This window comes from Stylophora pistillata, chromosome 10 (genome assembly GCF_964205215.1).
Source record: "Stylophora pistillata chromosome 10, jaStyPist1.2, whole genome shotgun sequence".
NCBI classification, from domain to species: domain Eukaryota; kingdom Metazoa; phylum Cnidaria; class Anthozoa; order Scleractinia; family Pocilloporidae; genus Stylophora; species Stylophora pistillata.
The window spans coordinates 16,049,153-16,075,935 of NC_142528.1; the positions used below are offsets into that span (position 1 = coordinate 16,049,153).

The following is a 26,783-nucleotide window of genomic DNA, read 5'->3' on the forward strand; positions in this document are numbered from 1 at the left end:
CTTATTCATCTTCCTATATTAGTTGCGGTCGAAACAGACTTTTTTAATAGAACACGGCTAACTTCTCATTTGCTATGGACCTTGCACTAATACAAAAACGAGTACCTCGTGTAATCCCAGAGTGGTGTATACATAATCAATAGTTGAATTCTTGGTATAGATCACTGTTCCATCGTCCAACTTTAGCATCACCATAGAACCATAGTTTGGTGTCACGGTAATTTGGAGTTTCTCAAAAGCCTCAGAGGCGCTTGTAACAGCCAAAGCTAAAGGGAAATCATATCGTCCAGGGGCGTCGTAAACGCTGAAGTATAAGTTGCTCCCACATTTGAGTGCTTTGTCTCCCTCACACGGATAGTAACAAGCAGCATCATCTGTCACCTTACCGGCATCAGGCGAGTTGTTAGAGCAGTGACACTGAGTTCCCTGTGTGATGCCAGCGTATCGTTTACCTGCCTTACCGCACGCAGTGACACAACGCTCTGGTGTCAGTTTGAATACGACGGAGTCGTTTGATAAGATCATGTCACTTGGCGAGGAAAAGCAACCCAAGTAATTCACGGCTGTATCAGTGAATAAGGAGAGGAAAAGAACAAAGTTAAAATAGTGCAGATCATTTCCCAAAGATTTTTTTATATTGCGCACCTCTTTGGCGAAGGTGTGCAATTGACCAGAAACAAGAAAGAAGACGCTTTGTTGGGAAAGCAGAAGAGCCGGGTAAAAAGGCATTAAAATAAGAAAAAGATATCGGTCATTCAGTCCTTAAAAGTGATAAGAGGCATAACAGGTGAAAGATAGAACCACAAATAAACGAATCATCTTACCATTTTTTGTGGCTACTACGTCAATCCTCATGGCGATGGTATTATGCCAAGAGAAGGGATGGAAACGTAACACTCGGGCTGTCAGGTCAGGACACAAGGAGTTGGACACTATTGTTTCCCCATCGTGATTTCCAACAAAGTACTACGAAGGAAGAATAATGGTAATGATGAAAATTGCAGCGAAGGAAAGCTTTCCGGGGAATTGCAACACTCGAGACTAAAATCACAATCAATCAGTACCAAAACTAGTTGACACATAACATCCTTAAAGCCATTTTAAAGGAAATATTATTAAGGAATTATGTTTTAAAATTGAAGCGGGGTTCGCTACAATACCTCCCTTCCTTTATTTGGTATTGTACAATCACAGAAAACAAAGTGCGATATGGTACTGGAGGAAAGGGGTTGGAAGTAAGGGCTATTCCAGAATATTACGATTTCAATAGCGATGTGTCAACAATTTTGTTGCTTATCGACAGGTAGTGAGCGCAAAGTTTCCCCTTCCTTCTGTAACTGTCGTGATTAGGAGAACACTCTAATTGTGGTGGCAGAGGTGGAAGTAGTTGTAGAAGCGACTTAGTCAGTGCTGATGGCAATCATGATCACGACCAAGAATGGGATTGGATGATAGCGATGATGACAAAATTGGTGAAGTTGATATTGTTAATAAGGATCATGCGAACATGATAGAGATTTAGCACCGCGTTTACGTGAAACGGCAAATGTCACTTTGCCCTTTCACGTTTCACCATAGTTAAGGTTTCACGTAAAATAGCTGAACCTTGCTGCTTTAGCTTCGCGTGAGCTCACGTCATGGTAGTTTGAAGGCGCCCTTGTATGACTTACAAGGAATACTTTTGGTGCCCCTTTTCCTGCAATGAACTTCTACTCTGTGTGAGAAAGCGTGAAGAAAATCTTACGTGGACGGCAAACGCGAAAAGGGTTACTTTCACGTAGAAACGTCAAAGTGCAACCGGCAAACGTGAAAAAACGGCGGGAAAATGACGTCACATAGTCACTTTTGCCATTCACGTTTCACGTAAACGCGGTGCGAGATCTCTCTAATGATAAGTATCATGATAACCTTACCTTAATGCTGCCATTGGCTGTGTAGTCCGACCAAATGCTACCACAGAGACTGTGTGAGAGTGTGTACAGAGTCACCCACTCACCACAGTTACACTCCCACTCATTCCTCCCTTGAGTCATAATGGCACTGATGTTTCTAACTTGAAGGAGATCGACTTGGAGATATTGCGACTTTGAATGAACCTTTGGGATCCATGATCCTGTATTTATAAACAACACTCTTTAGTTGTGGTGGCATTAAATGAAGACCAAAACTATGCATTTCTGTTGGATGCCATTACCACAAACCTTACTGACAAATTTTCAATCAAGCGTCGAAAAGGATCCGAGATTTGCTTCTATACGATCTGTGATTAGTTCCAGAAAAAAACGTACCACCGACTCAGACAATCTGATAAAGAAAAGCTAAGACAAATCACGCTTCCACTTATGACTGGCTCCTTATGTTTTATTTGTTCTCTCTTACGACTCTCAGTCGAAATACGCGCTCAAAATCCCCAAGCATGTAAATTTCTAAGGCTCCACTATAGCTACAGGCCTTTTCAAAGCTCATTCATAGCTACAAAACTAATAATTGTTTTCTTCTTCACTGTGGCTCAGTTTTAATAACTGGTAGTGATTTGTTGTTTATACGGCCTGTATGGCCGTGGTTAAAAAACCTACAATATCGATAAAGTAGACACTAATACAGACTTTTCAATATAAGTATGTATGGTACTAAAACGCAGCCTAATCTAAACTGATAACCAATACTACAGTTAAACCATTAACATAGAGTCGCCATAGCGGTGTCATCTTATAGAGTAAACTCTAATAGAGTTTTCGGTTGAGAGAAGGAGAAAGGAAGGGGCTCAATAGAATCAGAAATTCCTCGGCAAAAAAGCTTATTGTAAAGAGAGACTTATTAAAGAGGGGGGCATTAGATCTCATTCAAGCCCTTGCTGTACTTTTGTTTTATCAATGGATGCTCTACCTGAGATCAAGCCTGGTTGGCCAACACGAGCCCTTCCTCGATGGGGACCTGATTGTTGGTTGAGGCTGGATGATGCAACGAACTGGTCATCAGGGAGAATTCCTGTAATAACACCATACGACTCAGGAACTGTGTCTAAAGGAAACAAACAAATAAGCAGGTACCTTTGTTAGGATGTATTGTGAGTAAGACCTGCGCATCATCTGTTTTTGACCAGGAGTGTAATACTAGCTTGCATCCCATTAAACCTTGCTCAACCCTTAAACCTGAGGCAATACACCTGTAGTTGAGTGAAACAGCAGATAAAAACGCGTTCGTCTGTTCGTCCTCATTTGCAGATCTAGAATCTCACCTGAGACAAGGTCAGTGCACCTTCCTATCCTTTGAATCTGCGACGAGCTGAGAAACCTTTCATACACAACAACGTGGCTTATATAAAGTGAAGAGTTCGTAAGTCCTTGACCAATGGTTAAAGGATTGTCACCACCGCTGGATGTCAAAGAAGAATCTATACCACCCTGTTCCGAATGTACAAAGTCCACAATAGCTGTAAAGCCATTACTCTCCGCCCATGTGAAAGCCACGTGGTGCCACTGATGGAGTGTGACGTCGAAAGTGGCCGACCACGTGTTTCCAGAGATGAAAAAGGCACCCTTTACGTGATTCGACTGTACTGTTATGGAAATGTCTGTGAAGTCTTTAGCGGAGTATAACAGCCATTGAGAGTCAGCAATATTCTCAGTCAGCTGGAACCAAAATGCTACAGTGAGGCCGTCATAGCACTGCTGAATATCAGCAAGGCAAGTTGACGACAGGTTCTGTATTAAGGCGACAGGTCTAGAATAACAACAGGAAAACCTCTGTCTATGAAGTCAGTAGCTGATAATCTATTACCCTATACCTTTAAGGGGTAATTTATTTTTTAAAAGGCACCGGAAAGCTTCTATGGTATCGTGGAGGTTCATAACGACAGAAATATTGAAATTACTTCCAAATGATTTTATCCTGCTCTTCGTTTGGTATTGTGATGAAGACTGATGTTTATAAACTGACGTGAAAGTTTTCCATGCGTTTATAATTTACTGAAAAAACAATACGAATAACTAAGGCATAGGATACTTTACGAATCCTAAGAATCTATCTGAGACAGTAAGTCAGACAAACTCCTTAACATGCGAATTCTCAGGCAATGGAGTGTGCCTCACTTGAAATTTTTTTTCTCCCTCTCCGCTGATGATATAAACTTGGTTTAATTATAATTTACCGTGCAAAGGAAACATTTTTTGCGAGACAAAGTACTATCCAACATTTGGTCTTTGCCATGCAGTACGATCGTTAAGGAGGCACGCACTTACCCAGATTCAAAAAGATTTAGTGCAGCTGACCTCACGGAGTGCCATCTTGGACCGCTAACCCAAACATCGCTTTTCATCAGACTCGTGTTCACTTTGCCATTACTTCTGCCTTGTGCGTCATTGAAGACTTCGCCGATTGCTTTGTCCAACGGCCAGTAATGACTAGCGTCACTATGACACTTGTCTAAAGTGATGACAACGAAAAAAAATTCAAAATTTCAATACTTATTTGCGGCCAGTTTGGTGTGTGTTAGTTAGCTAGTTGTGAGTTTACAAGTCTCTCTCATTATACATGACTAAGACTTTAAATCTCATCGATTTACTGCAAAATCTATTTAGCAGTTAGCTTTTTCGTAAAATTCGACAATCAATGGCTAGTTCTACTGTTATAGCAACATTACTATAATTATTTTTGTCTAGGAGTTTCAGGTGATTTCTCGAATGAGGTTGCCACTCTCGCCCGCAGAAGAGGTGAAAATGAGAGAGACCCTGGTAACGCCGTTTAGTAACTGATTTGAAGAGACCTGATCAATTATCCCAGTCCTTTTCGAGATGAAATAACATGAAGGAGTGAATTGTACCTTTCCTATTACACAGAAGAATGGTTTGAGCGTTCAGTGGCTTTTCAAACTTGATGAAATGAACACTTTGGTGATTGATCGTGTCGTCAAATTTCAAAATTACATTGTTCCCTGAGCCAAGAATGACACTCGTGCAGCGGTAATTCACCCAGAGTGTGCGCCATCCGACACCTACGACATTGTTATAATTCTTCTGAAGTAATGACGTCTCTGCAGCAGAAACTACACGAAATAATTCAATATCGTTGGCACTAATCTTGAAAATGTAACCGTCGTCTGAGGCGGATTTGGTGGTGAGGCGAACATTTACAGATACCGGTATAGCCAATTGGATGCTAAACATAACAGTGTCGTCAACAAGAGTAATAGGACCGCTGTCATTAGAAGGGAGAAGGTTGATGAGATCACATTGTCTATCTGCAAGATGAGATAACAGAGATGATTCTTAAACAAGATAAATCTAGAACATTCTCGTTAACAGATCTCGTTAACAAATGAATTCCATATTGCCTTGCATATGTTCAGCAACAGATCATAGATCACGTCAAAACGTGGTAAGAATGAAAAAGGTGGCACACGAGGCGCAGTCGAGAATGTCATTAATTTTCTTACCACATTTTCAAATTGGGTGTACACGTATAATTAACAATTATTCCACGAGCGCGCGTTGGATATGAGATGATTATAGCCAACTCGGCGCTACGCGCCTCGTTGGCTATCTATCATCTCATATCCAACAAGCGCGAGTGGAATAATTGTTTTATTAAAAACGCCCTCAAGAAATTATTATTTTGTAAGAAGAAACTGGATTTTTTACCTCCCTTTTGATTTTAAGCTGACGCGTACGCTTACCATATTTGTAGATTATGGTATATTGGCTGATATACCATAATGGCTAAGCCAATAAAAAGTCTTGAATTGCATTATCCAATGATCCAGTTTTTAATAATTCAGTTTATCATGCAATATTTTATAGTCTATTGAGCAACTCAAAGAGGAAAAGGGTAAGAAAGCAGATTACTGATGGACTTCCTAAAAACCTCCTACCCGGCAACCCATTCCTCCAACATCTAAGTACATTTTGGCATCATGGTCCGCAAACAACTCAAAAACAAACGCTGTCTATGAAAGTTTAGATACAGTCTCTGCATCCATTATCTAATGGAGACTTATAAAGTCAGTTTCGATTGCGCCACAGCTAAGGTTATCGAAAAACTAATTTACCTCTCATGCAGTGATCGTAGTACACCTCTATTTCTTTGAATCCACCGGCCGTGGTAGAGAATATCTGTATCCATTTTACAACACGGGGTGTAAAGGAGATTTCGTCCTTAACTGCGTTTGCTGAGTTGGGTGTTAAGGTTATCTGCATGCGATTTAAAGAGTTGTTGTAAATACTGTAAGAAGGTTTCTTACCAAAAGCATTGCACTCAATACGGCCTTATGCTCCAGTGGGAGCTAAAGAAATAACGAACTAATCCCGGCGAATAACAGCTAAAACACTTTTTCATCTCAAGAAAGGCATTACGATTCATTAACATGAAACAGAAATAACTCACTGATTCTGATGAGGAATCCGAAAATTCCAAGCGCACATTGCTGATCTGTGGATTCGGGCTGCTAAGTTGTATCACCTTCAGCTTGTTGATGAGAAAATCATGGGAAAATGTGATTTTAATGGACGGTTCGGGCTGTTGATTTATGTCAAAGACAAAGTCTATACTTCCAGCATCAATTCTGCCATCAATAGCACCGCCACATGATGGGTTAGAAATAGGCGAACAAATTGCACCATTTCTCTTGGCGGCAACGTTCAAATGTGTACACTGAAGCCAACCTGGAAAAATAGGGAAAGCTTTCTAGGCCAGCTATTTGAACAAACGTTTGACGTTGTATTGAGCCACATCTATCTCGTTGATTTTTGTGAAAAGTGTCACGACGGCTTACTGCTAACACCAAAAGAAATTCTTACTTCAAATGACCAATCCGGCATGTAGAAATCTGAGTCGTGGTTCACCTACTACCTAACACTGCGGTATTTTTACCCTTTCGACTCTCTTCTTTCGGCCTGAGCTATCCCTGGGCTATTCTAACAACACCGGCATCCCCATGTCCCCTTGTGAACCACGACTGTTTAAAAGTTAAAGCATGGCCGTTAGTTTACGAAGATGAAATAGTTTTGGGTAGTTCATCTTTTTTGACGTTTCTACTGTATTAACGAACGCCTTATCATAGGTATCTGAATTTACTTAGTTTTAGAATCTATATGAAAAGCTACAATTAGTTAATAGTCAACTTACGTTAGAGCTTGTAGAACTTGACAGAATATCAGATAAGTACTAGAGGTATGAACCATGAGTACATGAAACCTTACGTACCACGCTGAGAGTTCCGGGAAGGTCTTGCACAATATTGCAATTAAGAGGAACGGTACATGCAAACTGATTGAATCGTTTAGTAAGCAAATTTCGGATTCATTTTAAACTATTAGAGGTAACAATACACCACAAGTTTCCTTGTTCTTTGAGGTCATAATTTCTTCCTACCTTTCTACAGTGGAAGATTCCGAAGATGTTCCGAAAACAACAGAATTTTCCGAATGATTATACCCTATAGGTCCTAGAGCATTAGAGTGCTTTGAACGGAACTTCTTGAAATTGAAAAAAAAAAAAAACAAACAAACAAAATGAAGACAGTTAAACAACGAAATACCGAAATTAATTCGAACGTCACGTTTACAGGCTTAAAAGTGAAAGGAATGAGCAGTCCTGATGAATGAGTAAGGAGAAACGAGGTTTTTTGTATAGGTGCGAGAGATGTTTTGCATGGATCCACTGCAGCAGGTGTTAATATGAGTGATTCTTACGCAACAAGCAACTTATTGATATCACAGTCTTAACTTAAGACCGATGTGTTGAACACTCTAAAATATGACAGGGTAACTCCACTCTGAACGACACCGACTTTGGTTATTTAAACGTCAAAATCTACGGCAATCTTTATAGCCTCTGTCATCTCTAATTGTGAGTTTTCCTCGGTGTATGAAGCAGCGGAACTATTCGCTTTTTCTAGTCGCTCTGTGCGGTATATTGTTTCGACCTCTTTGATTTCTTTGTCCTTAGTCACTCGGAAACTTAACAGATTTTAACATCGATGATGATCTCTACGTTTACGTTATACGCCGTCACATGTTATTTTAATTTGCATCATGATCAGTACACTGCAACAGAGATCCATTGATAAAAATGGGCTCCAAGCTTTCTTTTCAATTAACTTTCAGTAACAAAATGTATTTTCAATCATTTTTGTTCCTTTTTTTTTGTTTGCTATGTTTGTTCTGTTTGCTTCATTTCAGTTTTTTTTCTGTCGTAGCCAGGTGAACATTTATTGCACGATCTTACAGCGATGTGAATCTTTTTTCTTATTGGCATGAATTTCCACTAAATTGGAGAGCAAGAATGGTCAAAGTTTGTGCAGACCTCCTGGGTTCAAGTAACAACAAAACTTTAAAAACTTAACTCCTGAGTGAAAAAAAAGTAACTAAAGGTAATAAAAGATCGTATGTTTCGCTCTCTTTGCGGATGAAAGAACTCAAGCTAGGCGATTTGACGAAAAAACGTGTTGTAAAAAAGAAAGGAAACGTGGAAAACAGCTTGGGAGTGAAAAATTTTTGCTAAAAAATTCACTCAAATAATGTTCATTATTTATTCATCATGCTACTCTAAGTTTTTCCTAATCGATCATAACAGGACTATCGATTTAGTTCGAAAACGTTTTTGCCTCCAGAAAAACCAGCAAAACAATTGAGATTTGGAATCTAGATGGCCGTTTCATTGAAAATCAAAATTAATGTAGAAGACAGTTTTGTAAAAATCTGTTTACCACTATACAATCTAACCAAACAACTACCCATTTGTTGGTAATCGTGATTGACTCTATCACGTCGAGTATATCTACCCAAGTTACGAACATTCTCTACTTACTGGGAACTTGATCGCCGCAACTACTTGAGCCCTATAAGAAAAAAAAAATTCAATAAACTTAATTGACATCTTAAAAGCAATTCGACGAGGGAATAACTATCAACTGTACCAGAACAACTTTAAAGAAAGTTGCGATAAGAAGTTGGAGTAAAAGAGGAGATCTCCCCTGCATTCTGACAGCAGTTTTACTTGAAGACCTACGGAGCCGATTGACGGTTTCTCTTTTGAATATTTTGCCACCGTCAGGTATGAATTAATTTCAACTAAATGACACAGTGAATGTAGAACATTCCCTGATTGGCTGCAGAAAACTGTTCCAATATAGCTCAATCAAACATAAAACCCCCGGTGCGAAGGCAACTCAGTTCATTTCAACCTCAGTTCTTTCAACCCAATTCTGATTGTCACCGTGCTGATACTGAATTTATAGCATAATTATCATAGTGTCTTTCATGGAATAGTATATGATAGACTAATAGCATATCTGTCAAATTTGCATCAAGATGAAACAATACTTGTATAACTGCAACTGTTAATAAAAACATTGATGAATACACGTTAAATAAAGACCTGTACTTTAATGATGTCCAACTTGATAGAGAAAAATATTATGTGGCTAAATCTATTTCAGATTACGTGCTGAAACACCTTACTTCTCAGACACCATTAACTAAGTTCCATCTTGTCTCAAAGTTAAAAGCAGTAACTCTTGGATCAAGACTAATCTTAAATCACCTGAACGTGTCGCTGATTTATGAGAGCTGAAATTAATTATTTAACGTCTAAATTCATTTCGTACATCTGGCGACACGAGAGACCCCCGAGGAAAGACTTAGGTGTAAAAATCACTTTAATTTTGGCTTACCTACTATTCAAAGCACCCCTTTACGTGTTCAAATTAAAACACGGCTTTTGACGAGTTAATAAATTTATTCTACATGAATAAGTTAGCTTTGCGAGCGCCAAGAAATGAAGGTTGGTTTAGTTGTCAAACTCATACCACGCTTTTTTAGTAAAACACAACATGTAATCATAAATACTCAGTCTAAGATCTTCTCTGAGTTGAGTGTAAATTCTGAGAATGTCTCCAACGACCAATATTATAGCTCAAAACTCATACAGTTGTCCAGTTATTGGAAAGGCAGTTAAAATGTTTCTTTTGACTTTTTAAGTTTTAAAAAGAATTTAGAAACCTGTTTTGAATTTTCTTTTTCTAATGAGTTCTTTTTAATAAAAGACCAACCAAAAAATAAACAATGAAAGTTTCTGGAAAGTCATACTACTGAAGGACAATTTTCAGCTCGCTTGGCGCTACCTCACTCAACTAATCAGCCGTTATCAGAATGTTTCCGCCCCACCTAAACAACATGAACCAGTCATCGTTATTGATTTTAAGCTGCTTCTACAATTTTCACTAGGATTTTTCTTTTCTTATATACGTATAATTTCTGTGTTCCGTATTTTGGCCATCGCCTTGAACGAGAAGCACGGAAGGTCTTATGAAGTGTTCAAGTACCAGCAGGTTTTAGAAGCTGCAACAGTTCTTGATAAAACTGATTATCTAAGAAAGGACGACAGCTCATTGCACCTAGCTTTTCTTTTGCACTACTCAGTTGAAAGTGTTTTCGACGGTAACTCCACTAGACCTTCCATGCAAGCCAGGCGATAAAATTGCACGTGCGTATCTTGCGTTTGATCAATTAAAGAGTTCTACCCACTTTCTTCGCGCAACATTAATAGAGCACTTTTGTATCGTCTGAAACGTGTCTCAAGCTGTTATCTATCCGTTATTTGTGATTGCTAATGAAAATGTTTTCACCCGAATTTAAAGCAAGACCTCATTTATTGCAAATTAATTCAAGGGGGTGGGCGCAAAACTCAAACCATAAGGTACCTGCTTGATTGAGTTTGGTTATGGTTGCGCCATATCGCATTAATCTTTGAAAACACAATTTACTTCTGGAACAGAATAAAAAGTGCGTTATTGAAATTCAAATAGAAGTCGAAGCTGTGGTAATTGCTTGATCAAAGGAAATGTTAAAGTCCGCTGCAAGGTTGGGGCAAAGAAAACTGCCGATTTTGCCCGCGAATGTTTAGTGTTATGGACAATTCGTTTGTAGGCCAGGCCTTATTACACTTGTCTAATATAAGATAAGCGTGCCTCCTGCATGCTGGATTAGCTGATGTGTCTTCTGTTTTCTAATAGCTGGCATAGTTAATGTGGCTGGTAATGTTATGAGTGTTTGCGAGGATGCACAGTTACCCTAGAAACCATTCTTATCAAGTTAAGAACTTCCCTTCGAAAAATTGTAAAAAAATATTTATTTTTCCAGAATTGCATTTGCAGATGTATTTCTTTGAGATACTAAGGAGCATTTATCCGGCTTTCATTAAAAAAAAACTTAAATTTCATTGTTCCGTTTGAGCACTCATTGCGAGCGTATTTTAAAAAGGTGATCGCCTAAGACTGGAACCGAGTCACGTTTCATAAAATTCAAATGAAAACATCAACGCCGGAGTACACGTTTCAAAAGTCCCCTTCGATCAGCTGATTAAACACAGCAAAATTTCACTGACTGTAAATCACAAAGTGATCGCTGTAAATAGCCTTATAGTCGTTAGTAAAGCATCTGATATGGAACTCCAAGGATTTCAAAGGAAAAAGAAGCCGTCTCTGATCAACCGTTCGGTGCTACCCGCGAAGTTGATCAACTTGTTTCTGTCGGCTGGTGAAGCGAATCTTCTGCCGTTTTTGCCGATGTTTTATCGTTTTATTGGATTAACAGCTCTTCAAAATGGTGTGCTGGGAAGTGCGAGACATTTGGTATCTTTCTGGGCCTCCCCTTTGCTACGGATTATCGCCGAAAAGACAAATAAGAGAAAGTTTCTTTTTCTTGTCTTACTCTTAGCCTCAGTGATTTCCAATATTTCCCTTGGACTAATAAGCACGCCGGTATCCACAACAAACTTCCGGGCTTATAACTGCGAGAATTTAGAACTTAATCACAGCATTTCAAGAGTCAATGGATCCGACATGAATCACCTAAACGCTTCAACAAAGAAGTCATCAGGAATATCTACAACAGGTGCCATCAATGATTCACTCGCCACATTATTTCCAAATCAGCGGCTAGCTGCAATGGGAAATTTTACGCCGTTAAATGACAATACGTCAACGATAAACAAACGATTTGACATTGGATTGCGGAAAATTAAACGAAGTGACTCTACAAACAATGGAAATATTTTAAGCCTTCCGGGCCTACCGCCTCTGGCACCCCAAGTTAATAATTCAGCAGGCACACATAACAAAAGCCAAACCGACTACTTAAATTATCAAGTGCAAAGCGAATGGTATGGCCTCTACGGGTTTAGAATGGATTACACTTTTAACGTTCTATTCATTTTAGTACTTTTAAGTGAACTTTTTATGTCCTCTATGAAAGCAATCAATGGAAGTTTGTTTTTTGACCTAAACCGACAAAACAAAATTACTCGCTTCGCTTACAATTTCTGGACATCTTTAGGAACAGTTCTTGGAGGTGGGGTACTTATTATGGTCATAGGCTATTATCGATGTGATTTTGGCCTGATAAACAGTTTCTACTTACATTTTTACATTTTTGCAATCTTTGGAACTGTATCCTTTGCTTTAGCTGCACTCTTGAAGGAACAAGAGCAAAAGTCAATCCTGGTTCTAAGATTTGCAAGGACCTGTGGGTATCTCTGCTGCGATGTAAACATGATATGCTTCCTTGCTGTGTTGCTAGTACTGGGCATAGCAGAGTCTCTGATGTACAACTTTATGATGTGGTACCTACAGGACATTGGAGCATCAATTGTTGTTATGGGTATAATTTTAGTAGCAAGTGCATTCTCCGAAATTCCAACGCAGTACATATCTACACACTTAATTCGCTGCTTTGGTCATCACTGGGTAATATTTGTTTCTCTCTTCTGCTATGGAGGCCGCTTTCTTTATTTTTCGTACTTTAAAAACCCCTGGCTTATTATTCCCATAGAACTTCTTCATGGTCTTTCATATACAACAGTTCATATGGCTTGTTCATCATATGCAGCTACAGTGGCCTTTCAGGGAACAGAAAAGACACTCAAAATCATTTTCTCCACAGTATACCATGGTTTGGGTATGGGAATTGGTGGTGTGGCTGTGGCACTCTTGTATCAAATTTATGGCCCTGTAATTATTTTTCGCTGTGCAGCAGGAGTGTGTGGTGTATATGCACTGATTTTTGCCATGCTTCAGTGTATTCTTGTACTACCTGATGGAGACAGGAGTGGGGGAAAAGTTATGGAATATCAACAGATTAGTTTGAATGGAGAAAGAGGTGATGTGCCATTTCAGGCAGACTGGTTAATGGAAGCTCTACAGGCTGCAGAGGAGGAAGGACAAGAAGAAACTCATTTCACAAGATAATTAGTTAAGATGACCAGAGTTCATAAATATGCAACAGTCATTGTCTTTTTTTGAGAAGTTATGAATTTGAAAATACTTTCCTCCATATAAAATATTATAATTTTAAGAGAAATAACTTTTCGTCTATGGATGCTGTATTTCTACCCACTCACCTGGAATCTAATGTAAAGAAACATGGTACAATTAAATTATTTGCTGGTACTTTGTCTCTCATTTTTTTAAACCTTTGACTTCTAATATGCAATTTTAAATCTCCTATTTGGCTGATATTCAATTGCATGTTGAATGGTTGAGATAATTTTTTTGTACTATCAAGATGGTACTCTCTCACTGACAAGGCTAGTTATTCCCATCACCTCTTAATCACCTCTTTGTTGGATGATGTATTGGCAGTTATAAGGACATACACAAACTGGAAAGTACATGAAATATTTCTTTTCAAGTTTGTAACCCATGTTATCTTGAAATGTTCAAATTGGAAATTAAGGGATTATGTATTTACCTGTATATAATATGCACCCATGTATAAAACGCACCTCGATTTTTTACCAAATTTTTCATAAAAAAAGTTTTCATAGCAAAAAACACGTTAATTCTTCCTACAATATTTATTGAGAGAACAATACTTGCATTACTTATGTAACAGTGACTAATTACAAAAAGGCTGAAAATGATAACAAACAGCCTTGCAAAAAAAAGAGTTTCTACACGAAAAAACCTTCAAAATTGGACACTGAGTCTGACTGATAAAGTTGGTCGAAATCAAGTTCGCTATTATTTATATTGTCCTTGGTTGAATTATAGACCATTTAACAAATGGTAAACACCACAGCGTGCACTATTGAGTTATGGATGCACGCGGGAGGTTGCTAAGCACGAAAGAAGTGTAAGAGTCGCTCGAGGCGATAGCCGAGAGTGACTCTAGCTTCTTGAGTGCTTAGCAACCTCCCAAGTGCATCCATAACTCAATAGTGTACGGTGTGGTGTTTACCATTTGTTTTATAACATAACATTGATACATTGTAGCTAAAGAGTTCCCTTTTATTTAACAAATCTTACGTGACCAGAAAAAACAAGCGCGCGCGGAAAATAGTCTTTGCATTTGCTCACGTCAGCAGCGTACACCCATGGGCAAATGGGAGACGCTAAATTGACCAATCAGAGCACGCGCTTTACTTTGGTTATGTTATAAATCGTCTTTGGAACCATGTAAACTGCTAGTAATGCCACATATCAAAAAAGAATTCATGATCGTTGCTGCAGGAATATCACTTGATCCATGCCTTTGCAATCCAAATGACTCACAATTTGACCTTTTACGCACTTAAACATCGGTATGGATACTCTCCGTAATGTTTTCCATACATTTCCTGAAATGCTGAAAAGGAGAATTTGTTTAAGAATCAATGGCTACTTTTAGTTAATTTGTGATGATTTCGTTTATTCTTGTGACATTAATGTGACATTGATTGAGGGCTGGTATTTAATAATAAGGAGAACCAAGAGGTTTTTGTTACTCTTAGGGGTTAATATAGGTGCATGGAGTCCAGTCATTTACCTTTGGAAATTTTGGGGAAAAAGTTCTTTTCCCCATTATTCATACTGCTTAAAGTTAAAAAAAACTCAACACATTGAAATCATACCATCAACCAGCCACTGATATGGTCATCTTGTGCCACTCTTTTAACCATTACCTTGCCTTACCCATTTAGTAATACCACCTCAGTGTATGAACCACTCTGAATTGAAATTTATAGACAAATACTTGGGGAATATATATATTCACACCAGTTTTGCCTTGAAAATAAAAATGTAATATGATCTTAGATAATCTTTTGAATCAAAGGCCAGTTATTGAAAAAAATGTTACAGTCAGCCTCTCTGAGTTTAGTAAAAATATTATTGCCATGGCAAAGGTGTTATTTCTTTGAAGCATCCTTAGTTCTTGACTGTGGTTGTACTTCACCCTTTACACCTTATCATCAGTATGTATATTCTCCATACTGTTCTCTATACATTTCCCAAGGTTTTGACAAGGAGAATTTGTTTGACAATCAAGATAATTTTTACTTGGCGATCATTTCCTTTAGTCTCATGACCTTGATGTGTACTTCAGAGGTGATGTTGTAACTATGATTGTAAGGGGAAATTAGATGCCAGTGACTCTTAAGGGTTATAGGATCAGAGATGAACTTGGAAAGACAAACAACATGTATATGTCTCTCACTTTTTATCCACCTCTTTGCTTTTAACATGACTCTGTATTTTTATTATCTGTATCACTACTAACTGTTCCAAAACATGCGGCCATAAATTCTCTTAGTGCCTATTGTAGAAGTCTAAATTGTAGAACACTAGCAAACTAGGAATAAAAAATCATGTACTGTAACACTTAAGATTGACTGAGTATGTATAATGTTCAAAGCTTCTTTTAAACATTTCTTCATCAAATTTTCTTTGTCAATGAACTGCCCTGGTAAAGATAAATGTACTTCAAGTTGCAACAAGGTTTACAATCATAAAATGAAAAATTAAATGAAGAACTTGAATCAAGTTAATAATATCGATAAGAACGATTAAATCCATAATTAACTCAAAAGACAAACATTAATTTTTAATCTCTACTAACATGAATTTAGACATTGATAACTGAGTAGCCTAGACTGGGTGCAAGCAGTTTACATATTATTCTTCCCTTTAGGATTGAACAATTTGTTCAGCAGGCAAGTCATAAGACTTGGATAGGGCCAATGGCTATGCACCAACCTAGTGGGATTAACTGCACAGTTACTTTAGTATAATACTGCTTAGATATCTGAGCACATGTTATCAGATATCAAGAAAACAACAAGCTTAATTGTAGCTTCTAAGAAAGTATTAGTTTTTTCAAGAAATGACAGCTTGTTCAATAAACATCAACCAATCAGAGCTTTTATATCACTGTCACTCTATTAACTGTAAATAGACAGATGGGATATGTTAATTCTTGGCTGTGACTTAAATGGATAATCCAAAATCAGGTTTCTGAGTAAGGACTGAAACCTATTATTATTTTTCAGTAATTAAGGATATGAAAAATAACAATAGGTTCACAGACACACAATATTAATGGCATGTTATGGATAAAATGAAGAAAGCAAATTAAGTCAAACCCTGGACTTCTTCAATTTAACAGCTATAAAACGAGTATTTTATGGACAATATTAGACCTCCCACCCACCCCTCCACAACAGCTAGCTCCTATCCCTGCTCCTACCCCCCACGTGTAGCTCGTTGTTACGAAGCAATGTGTTCAGTGATCATCGTGCCTCTTTGCATTGAGTTGCTTCGATGCGTCATTTTTGGGGGAAGGCTACAAACTATTTTTACTCCGATAAATTTTCTTTGTGCTACATGAAATAAATCAATGACCAAAAGTATATGCAATTCTACATGATGAAAGCGTCTTTTTAAGTAAGAGACTTACAACTATTAGGTGGGACACACACAAAATTGCTGCTTTGTATATATATTTTTTTAATCTTATATTTTTTTCGGATTTTTCTACTTCGATCGAGCTAAGCAAAGCACTTGATCGACCTCGCATACTTCGCAGCCGAGACACTCCAACCTGGCTCTCTGAGCTTTGGATACAATTTCCAAACATCCATTCATTTAAGATTGACGGAGTGGACAATGGTCTGTAGAATTATTCAAATACCTTTTTATAAAGGTCAGGTCGGCCAATAACAAAGTTGTGCTGTGTAAAAAGATCACAACTTAACCCTTTTCCAACCGGCAAAAACCTTACAAAACTTAAGCTCACTTTGGTTTTCGTTATATGAAGTAACCCTTACAGTATTTGCGGTTTTGAGACACCGTGGGTTCAGACTTTAGGATCACGTGACCTAGATCACCCGCTCGTGTTTGGCTGCGTTCAAATCGATTCGTTTTTTCGCGTTTATAAGTGTTTTTCGAGCCATTTTCCCTTTACAGAAGCCCTCAGGACAGCATCATTAAGCTGGAATGTGGGTAGAGGCAAGCCTCTGAAAGAAAACAGAGGTGAGAGGTAGTTTCATGTAGACTGGACCGCCAAAATACTTTCATGCAAGGAGGGGGGCATTGGGGCCTCTCTGGGAAACCGCAAAACCGGAGGAAAAAACCTCAAAAAACCGAAAAACCGACGAAAAAAGGCAGCAAAACCGAAAACCGCATGCAAACCTGACAAAACCGCTACATTTACGCCTCTAAAGGGGTCAAAAAGGAAAACCCGAAAACCGCATCAGAGTTTTCGTGAAAACCGAATGCAAAAACACGTAAAATCCGCAAACCACTCTGAACATCAAAACCGAACCTTTTTAGCTCAAATACCGAAAAACCGATCCAAACAACAGTCTAAGCTGCAAAACCGAAAATCCCAAAGCCCCCCTCTGCAAGCTTGGCGAGTCCACAAGTGAAGTCGTGTCTCTGGCCCATCTGTGGATGGCTACCAGGACCTACCAAGGCTTTTTGGGCCAGTTTGGGTGGCAAAAGTCTCGATCAATGTGATGTTTTGCTGGTAGGACTGGGTGGCCCGACACGATGCTAATAATTTGTTAAAATGGAAATGTGAGGTGTTGCCCTCTCGAGTTGTGCTGGAATTTCACAGAACTCTTTTCGGGCATAAACGAGGCAAAGGTTGTGTTTGCGACACTAGCTTTCGTCAAAAGGAAGAACAAGGGCTAGCGGATAAAGTGAGAAGGCATTTTCCAGCCAAACAGCAAGATCTGGCCCTGAGGTGTGTTTTGAATGCAAACTTTTGATTTCTTGAGCAAGTTTTGATCTTAAAAGATCGACACTTTTTCAGTGTTGCTCTTGGAGCAGAATGCTGGATTTTTGGGATTTGTTGTTATATGAACGGTTCACTACAATGGAAATCGGGAATCATTGTGGCTGTTTTAGGCTGCAATAGGTGTCGCATCAAACAGCCTTGCAATGTACAGACTTACATAATGTTTTCTCTTAATTTCAACAAGAAACAAATAACAACAGTAGTTGGTGTTATGACACCCATATATGCGTGGCTTGCTAGAAAAGGGTTAAAGGCGAAGATTCTTGCCATGTAGCGTGCGTCTCGAATTTCGCGCACTCACGCGCGTTTGAGTTTTAGGTAATTTAACTTAATTTAGTCCATTTTCACTGCATTAAGTTTTGCAGTGGGGAAGGACTAGAAAGGAACATAGGAAGCATTCGTGCTAGTCCACCCTCCCACCCATCCCACCCCAGGGGAGGACATCCATCACACAGTAATCTCGTGTGCGGGAAATTAACGTCTCCAACCCCAACCCTGCAGGAGACGGGACCTCCATTTATTCGTCCCTATCCGAGAAGACTAGAATATCTAACCATTTCTTGATGTTATAGAAAGGTAGCAAATTCTTCTCAATTATTTTAAGACCCTGAGTGTTGGTCCGGCCGGGGCTCGAACCCTCGACCTCCCGCACAATTGACCTCAGACTGTTGGGTTGCTGGTTATCCAAGGCTGAAATTTTTGCAGCTTTCGTATTTTGACGTCAATTAGGTAGGATTGTTCAATATCTGGAAACTCCATAATAGCGTTTTATTCTAAACCCAACTTCTAGCCTGCGAGCACACCCTCATTAATTTTCGCCGCTGAAGGAGGTGCAACTGTCTCCGTCTGAGGGAAAATTGGAGACGAGTCGAGGAGAAGTTCCCCTGGAGTCTGGCCGTAATACTAACACTGCAGGCCTTTCTCCGGCTCGAGTTTCTCAAGGCCTCATACTTGCTGAAGCGATATCAGTGAGCAACTGTTCGCGGGCTACACGTCTCCCCACGGAACAGACAAAGTTCGTTTCGCAGCCATTGAACTCCTGCTTAGCATCGGGCCTTTCATTTAATATTTTGGGTGACACGTCCTTCATGCTGGTTGATCCAAATGGAACCAATAAGAGGGAATTCCTTTCTTCTTGAATTGTTGCATGCTGAAAAAAATGTATATATATCAGAAATGAGGTAACGTTTGAATTCTCGAAGATTCTGCACGAGCATGCTGGTGATCGCGCAAATCAAGGGAACTCTCCGATCGATAAGAGACTGGGGCAGAGTCGATACATGCACGCCGGCATTCCCCCAGCAGGGTAAATTGTGCGAACATGAAAGAAAAAATTCCACAAGACGCCCCCGCCTTTAAAAACAGGTGATTTCAAGTTTCGTTTACCGAGTTAATAATGACGGCAACAATACGAGCTTCTAATGTATAACCCTTATTGTCTACGATTTTCCCCTCTAAAGCGGCATCTGTGACATGTAATTGTACACTTTACTGGTATTTCACTTAAAGGGTGTAACGATAGTAAAGGTAACTCGTGCGCATTTAGTTTTGAAGTTGCTATTGTTTTCTCTTCGAGATTCTTCGGTCTAATTTCCTCACATTAATATATTCAAAATGGTCTTTCTACCCAGACTGGGCACGAACTCTTAATCCTTGGGTCTTTGAGCTCTAAATTCTTTTTTACAACGCCTTCTTATTCTCGGGAGCAAAAACGTCACATATCAAGCGTATGATTAAATCCGGTTCCAGTGGTATAAACTTCTATGAAGGCATTTTCATTTTTTCTAAATTGAAAGCTTATCTATCACGATCAAAGCCATTCCGTTCATTTAAGAATTTTCAGACGGTATTCATTTTCAATTAAGCTCATTACGCCAAGTTATTCTTTATTTAGATCAAGACGCGCCCGGTGGATATTCCAGTGCAAGCCTGAGATAGAATCTGATTGAGGCGCTTAGTCATGGCCCCGCCCCTCCATCCCCTCCTACAACTTCAATTTAGACCGGATTAGGGCCTTACCCGAAGTAGTCTGAGCTGAACTTAACATAGTTTTTACCATCATTTAGATCATGCTTTCTTTTTGCGGTAATGAATAAGTTCGAATGCATTTGATTTTTTTTAATCTAAACCTCGATAGGATTGTTTTTTCTTACTTCTCTTAATGTCAAACAGTGAACCTTTATCAAAGAGGAAACTATTTTAAAAACTAAGTTTATTGCTTCAGGAGTTCGATCGCGCAGTTTAAGGAAATCACCAGGAAGAAAGAAATCGGCGAAAGAGAGGCTGTTGGCTCCTTTGCCTGTTCTCATGATCACCAGTTGGATGCTTTTGACACCAAGTTAAGTCATCCTCAAAAGCTATGAAAAAATGCCCGGTTGAAATCCAGAGATGGAGTACCAAAACCCAAGAGAACTGTCAAAGTTCTTTTGAGGTTTACTTCAAGTGAAAAACGGGTCGTGAAATATGAATGGGCCTCAATCATAACAGAAGTTCAAAGTTTTAAAGTAATGAGACCGGCCTTTATAGCGAAAAAAAGAATAGTTGTTACTTTTTTGTTGGCAAGGAGGGTGGGGCTCAACTGAAGATTTCCATGAGGAATGTAATTTTTCATCTTATTAAATTTTCTAAGTCGATTGTCAGTCAAATTTTAATTCCTCAGTCACGTTATGACTTTGAAGCTAATTTCGTCCAGATATAGTTTTGATTCTGCGCGCTTAATCATTATGCGAGATTTCCAGGAAGTCGTAGTAAATAAATGTCAAACCCGTACGATTTCTTTTTTACTTAAGCGTACGCTTCCTATTCCAAGATAATCGAGAACATAGAGTCATCGTCTCAGACCTATTGTAGGGCTTTTTTTTCGCCCCTGGTAGATGAATTCTTACTTCTGTTGATCAAACAAAGCAGCTAATTTTGCGGAGGTGCGAAAGAATTGTTGCAGTGAACACACCATTGTGCTTGAATGATAGCAATTCAACCAAACGACTTAAAGTTTGATGGTTCATCTCTCGACATTATCGATGTGACATGATGCTGCTTCGATAGAAGCTTCAAAATCTTCCTTAAAAGTTTCCCTTCCCTAATGTTCATTAAGCCTCAGTCAAGACGATTTTTAAAGGCCGTAAGTGATTAACATAATTAGACGTTTTCGAATCTCTGGGAATTAGATGTTTGTAAGTGCAGGTGTTATACATTGTCCGTAGGCACCCAGCTAATTTGTTTACCAAACTGCATTTGATCAAGAACTACTCAGTGTTTCTGTTGTTTCAACTTCGTCAAGACCCATTTGACAGACTGCAAGTAATCAGTGGAACTAACAGTGCCATCAAGTTTTTCAAGACACGAAAGCTCTTCTGCTCTTCTGTTGTTTTGTTCGTTGGATTAGCTTTCAGAACAGTCTGCCTGTGCCAAAAATAGAATTTTGGAGAACGGTGTAGTTTCATTTGGTTCTGGCAGTGTTTTGGGTTTATTTTTTTTAACGAAACTACGAATGAACTGAATGGAAATACGAAAACGTACGCATAATATAAGATGAAAAACATTTTAGGTTTCCACCGGAGCGCAGTTTTTATCGTCTTAATTTGTCTGGTAAGTATCACCTTCGTAATGACCAACGAAGTCCTCCCGTTATAATGTTAGTTTTCTTGTGAAAATAAGTATTCTATTCCTTCTTTCCAGACCTGGGCTGAGGCAAGCTACACCGTACCAAGTAAGCGTGTGATTCCCATACTATTTAAGTTCATTGATTTTCCATATTTACAATTGAGGTATGTTTGAAGCAGAGGTGCTGGAGTGTTAAAAGGTTTTTCAAACACAGCACGCTCGGACTTTTGAATCGTAAGAACTTCCCTTCGTGATTTTGCCTAATGATTGTGTTCATGGCCTTTGAAATATTACTTTTTCATTTTGATTTTAATTCTAGTTGATTAAATTCAATGTCTGCTAAGAAGAATTTTTTCCACTTTTTTACCACAAGCGATAAAAGAGGATCATCACCGGACTAATTAAGTTCCATAAATCGAACAATAGGGACCTTAATCAGTCAGGACGGCAACCACAGGGAAGACGTCGATTATAAAATGAATTTCTATTTTTAATTAGAATTTCGAAAATGGCTGCATGCGTTTACCGTCTCATACGGCGCCACACTTCAACTTCAGCCTAACGTATAAAAAAAGCGTTGAGTTCCAAATGGAAATTAAAATAATTTTGCTGTCGCGGTTTCCGTTCGCAGATGACGCAAATTTTGACGATTTCATGCTGTTGTTTTGCATAGGACGGCTAAGAAATGTATAAAGTTTTAAAACACACGTGCTGAGCTATTGTTCTGCCAATTAGTTCTTTTGTTTTCACACGTCCTCGTTGTTGACTTTACTTTGCGATCTTAAGAGCCATTAATTAACGATGCACAGTGCAATGAAACTTAACGATACGGTTCTGGAGTTTCGGTAATTTCATTTAAACCATAAATTTCCTACTCTATATTTCTGACAATTCATTGCGCAAGATTCTGCCGGCCTCTAAAATATTTAGTTTACAAGAAATTAAACTAACCGCAGGGATTTCTTAAAGAATGAATTATGAAACAGTTCTAGAATGATATTGAGTATATCTTTCAATAGGACATTTACAGGTTTGTCGTAAGTAGTCAGATTCGGTTATGAAAAAAATCGGGATCCCTCTATGAGGAGTTTTTTTGTCGTCGGTCGTTTTTAGAAACTGAACAGCAAGCGTTCTGCTTTGTGCTCCGTTTCATGTTCTGTTCTGTTTTCTTAGTTCGTATTTTTTGTGTTGGAGAGAATACTGTAACTTAGATCTTTTACCATTTACAGCCGACTTAATCCAGTTAATTGTACAAATCAATTCTACCGCAGGATTTTTTCTTTGTTTACAGACAAAGAGAGCGGTATTTGAAAGAAGAGGCTCTCTTTTGGGTTAACCGTTAGCCGTAAAACGGCCGCAACATATAGCAATTATGCGTAAAAATTGACATATTTTAACAGTTAGCCGTAAAAAAAGTCAATTACTCAGCGTAATTTTTCCCTATCTTTGTAAGTGTCATGATCTCAGATCGTTATGTGTCTTGTGTTGCGGCCAATATATGAAACAAAAATTTCTCTACATGGAGGTTTATGTGAAGGTGTAGTCTGATCGTCCGGGTGAGTGTAGTCCTGAGAAGGACTGTTGTCGGTGGCAGTGACTCACTGCCACAGACAACAGTCCTTCTCAGGACTACACTCACCCGGACGATCAGACTACACCTTCACATGTTACCCCCGGGTTCAAACCATTTACTGCATGGAGGTTTATGTTGTCTCTTCCTACTAAACAGTGAAACTTGTATTAAGTGTACATTGAGGAGACCCGCGCCAGTGTTTGCCTAACTGATACTCGGTGTTTGTCTAATAAACTTTATTTTACACGGGTACTAGCGATCTGTGCGGTGAGAAAAACGGCTTTTTAACTGTTTTGAGTAACTTCTTGTTTGCGTTCCCTTATAACGGATTGATAATAAGACTTTGACAGCAAATAAGGTTGGAAACAAAGTTGTCGCGTTTTGTCTGTTGAAGTTTGTGGTAAGACATAGATAAACTGATTTTGAAACTGAAATATAAGAATTCTATTATAATTGGTGTGAAATAAATTTTTATAAGAATTCTTTTGAAAATCTCTTGATGCGTCGGATTAATACAGGTTTTGGGTCACGAAGTGCTCAAATTTAGTGTTTGCGTCCTATAAATAGAGGTCAGTATCCGCTAAATACACTTTCCTTGTACAGCAAATGCCGGAAAAAAAGATTCATGACTTCGGCTTGTATCCGCTAGGTTAACGTGATACAGAATTTATTTTCATTTTAGTTTTTCATAAGTCGGGTAAAATATCACTTAGTAAAATTCTGCAATCTGAGTTGCTATAACATTTTAGCTGCTACTAAAACAAAGACTAGATTCACGAACACTTAAAATAAATTACTTAATGGACTGTCAGCGTGCTGAAAGTCTTCATCTGTAGTTGTGAGGACGACTCAACAAAATATGTCAGCGAAGTTATAAACTAAAAAAGATTTAAGAAAACTTCATTCAGATCAATTATTTTAATGTATTTAATGTTATCTTTGTTTATGATCATGTGTCGTTTGCGACTGCTTTGCATGGAAACGGATGCGAATATTCGGATAGCTTTTCTCAAAGTTTCCTTTCTTGTTTAAACTGGGATCTGAATTTAATTATTTATAATGAGTGGCTATCTTGTTTTAATCTGTAAGCTCCCAATTGCATTCGCTGCCGCTTTTTAAACGTGACGTTTCCTCTTAAGAACCTCAAAGCCATGCTTATTTACCTGATAGTAAAAGTGTCCAATATTTCTACCCTTACATATCTCTTTCTATATTTCTTCACAATACTCTCACACGCCAATCCACATTTGTTTCCAATACAATTTTGTGTGTTTTGAGGTTTTCAACCCTTGTGGATGCAAAAAAAGTGTTCAATATTTCTACCTTTTCGAATCTCTTCCTATATTTCTTCACATTTCTTTCAAATTCTAATCCACGGATGTTTACGATACAACTTTGTATATTTTGAGGATTTCAGCCACTGTAAAGAAAAGTGAATAGTTCTTTAATGTGTCCTTGTCAGGTGCAGGTCCGAGTAAGATCGTCTTCTTCAAAGAAATTCTGTGTTCAGAGACCTCCTTGTGAAGGTTTATACCAATCTAGAGTTCTGAATGAGAACCAAATATTGTCAAATAGCATGGAAGCTAGAATTGTCGTGGAAAACATCTTCGAAAAAGAAGGAAATTGTGTCTCTTAAGCAGAAATTTACATTGGGATACTATGCGAATGTTTGGGAAACAGACTTCTTTTTCTGATCAAACTAAAAGGTCTTAAGTCGTCAGATCCCAGCCAATAACTGAGGTGTCCATCTTTGTCCTCTCATTTTCATGTGCTTTTTTTCAGACTCCCTTCGATGCACTCACATCAACATAGCAGCAGCAAACAATGGTGGAAAGTGTGCTGCGGCCTCACACGACCTTGCAAAATGTGGACAGTCCATAGACGGAGACATAGTCAATGGTTGGACCAGCAATGGTGGAGTAGGACAGTGGATCAAAGTCCAGTTCGTTCGAGCGTATCTACTGAATACCATTCGTGTGATGCAAAGAGTTGAACTCACAGATCTTGCTAAAAGTCTACGACTTGAGTTTTCTGACAGCTCCGAGGCATATGTGAGTAGATCAGGGGAAGATCATGTTGTTTTTTGTCGGATCTTCTCATAATGACATAAGTTTATTTATAAGAGGGTGAGAATTCTTTTTTTTTTTTTTTTTTAATCTTTTTTCTTTTCTGAGCAATGAATCTTGCGTTAGTGTTTTCCTTAAAACAGAACAGTTTGGGTAGAAAACACGCAAGATTTGTATTGCTAGGCTACTAGTTTCGTTCCATTCGAGATCAAAAGCTTTTCCTTCGGAAGTTACAAGTCTTCCACCCATGTTTTCTTCATAGATTAATTTTACTCGTCGGCCGACCCTCTCAATCGTCCCAATCTCATCAGAATCGTTTGCAACGTTTCGGACAGACCACGCTACTCGACAATTTCCCGCACTTGGTCAAAAAGTACCATTCCGGCCATTTTATTCAAATGAAATCTCTGATATTTTATTTTAGCTTAAAACTATCTGCAAAGAGACAAGATTATTCGCCAGGACAGTGCTTACCTGTGAATGAACAAACATTCAATTTAAGATAATTTAGTTTTATCAACTGAGCTCATAATGTAAATTAGCCGCCGTAAAGATTTCTAAAGTTGACGTTTCTTTCGTTAGCTCTTCGTCAGAACGAGATACCCCCTACTGACACAGCGCCACAATTTCCTTTAAAACTTTCCCCCTTATATTGAAATCAAGTGTGTTTGCTATAACTCTATTTGACATGTTTGACTCAGTTGAGATGGATTTTTTCTGAAAGGTCACAAGAATAAAAATATCTAAGTGCGATGACTTGCGATTGCGCAGTTGTTGTTTTCTACTTTCAATTGCCAAGAAGACGACCAAACTACCAAAACCGATTGCTTCATTCCACAAGCTTTAAATTACACCTTTCTTGCATGATTTTGGCGATAAAAGTCGTTGATGCAGCTGTCAATTGTAATTAACTGTAAGAATAACGACCGGTATGATATCGAGATGAAGCTAATTTTAATAACAAAAACGCCCGAAATGTACTGACGAAAGGAAGTTTGATAATGAGTAATTGTTTTCAAGAAATCGTGGAGTTTTTGTGTTTTGATTGACAATCCTTTCACTGTGTGTTATCCGTCCTAGGTGGACCTCACCAAAACAGATGGATCCACACCAATCTGGGACGTACGAACGTTTGCTGATGTCAGCACTTCTTTTGTGAAGGTCGAAGTGGATACGGTGTATGCTGCCGGGAAAATAGGGTTTAAAGAAGTTGAGTTTTATCACAATGACTGCATCAGAGGTTGGTTTGTTTGTTTGTTTTTTTGTCTTCAGATTAATTTGATTGGTTTTTCTTTTTTAAAATGTGAGCTGTTAGCGAGAATACAAACTTGTCTTGTTGTGCAAAATTTTGGGACTCTTTACATTCCATAACGTGAGGTGCAACGCAGAATATACTGGATAATAAGGGGAATACTACTGAACATGTCATGATCATCATTGCAATCAGTGTTGAGGGCCGACCAGAGACGTGTCAACTCAAATTTCGCT

General features: G+C 38.6%; 3 protein-coding genes and 2 long non-coding RNA genes across 5 annotated transcripts in view; 3 read left to right on the plus strand and 2 right to left on the minus strand.

Moving 5' to 3' along the window:
• Positions 1–9,154, minus strand: part of LOC111339549 (polycystin-1) — a 29,617-nt gene extending 20,463 nt beyond the window's left edge. The window contains exons 1-11 of the mRNA XM_022946228.2: positions 8,915–9,154; positions 8,806–8,836; positions 6,382–6,659; positions 6,047–6,188; positions 4,823–5,239; positions 4,242–4,425; positions 3,239–3,723; positions 2,887–3,021; positions 1,914–2,113; positions 825–966; positions 106–563 (exon numbers count right to left, since the gene is read on the minus strand). Of these exons, the coding sequence (XP_022801963.2) occupies positions 106–563; positions 825–966; positions 1,914–2,113; positions 2,887–3,021; positions 3,239–3,723; positions 4,242–4,425; positions 4,823–5,239; positions 6,047–6,188; positions 6,382–6,659; positions 8,806–8,836; positions 8,915–8,977 (2,535 nt within the window). The 5' untranslated portion in view covers positions 8,978–9,154. The remainder of the gene's footprint in view (positions 1–105; positions 564–824; positions 967–1,913; positions 2,114–2,886; positions 3,022–3,238; positions 3,724–4,241; positions 4,426–4,822; positions 5,240–6,046; positions 6,189–6,381; positions 6,660–8,805; positions 8,837–8,914) is intronic.
• Positions 9,155–11,288: 2,134 nt separating this feature from the next.
• LOC111339558 (major facilitator superfamily domain-containing protein 6) lies at positions 11,289–13,444 on the plus strand. Its single transcript, XM_022946237.2, has one exon. It carries the CDS (start codon positions 11,441–11,443, stop codon positions 13,241–13,243), a length of 1,803 nt encoding a protein of 600 aa, XP_022801972.2. The 5' UTR covers positions 11,289–11,440; the 3' UTR covers positions 13,244–13,444.
• Positions 13,445–14,263: 819 nt separating this feature from the next.
• On the minus strand, positions 14,264–17,155 carry LOC148721971 (uncharacterized). The gene is made up of 2 exons (XR_015992665.1): positions 16,944–17,155; positions 14,264–14,621 (listed from the first exon to the last, which is right to left on the minus strand). It is a non-coding gene; the product is annotated as an uncharacterized LOC148721971 (long non-coding RNA).
• Positions 17,149–19,598, plus strand: LOC148721972 (uncharacterized). The gene is made up of 2 exons (XR_015992664.1): positions 17,149–17,284; positions 18,844–19,598. It is a non-coding gene; the product is annotated as an uncharacterized LOC148721972 (long non-coding RNA).
• Positions 19,599–21,301: 1,703 nt separating this feature from the next.
• On the plus strand, positions 21,302–26,705 carry LOC148721973 (uncharacterized). Its single transcript, XM_088735689.1, has 4 exons — positions 21,302–21,641; positions 21,732–21,762; positions 25,012–25,280; positions 26,376–26,705. The coding sequence occupies exons 1-4, from the start codon at positions 21,585–21,587 to the stop codon at positions 26,664–26,666; spliced, it is 648 nt and encodes a 215-aa protein (XP_088591815.1). The 5' UTR covers positions 21,302–21,584; the 3' UTR covers positions 26,667–26,705.
• The last annotated feature ends 78 nt before the right edge of the window (positions 26,706–26,783 follow it).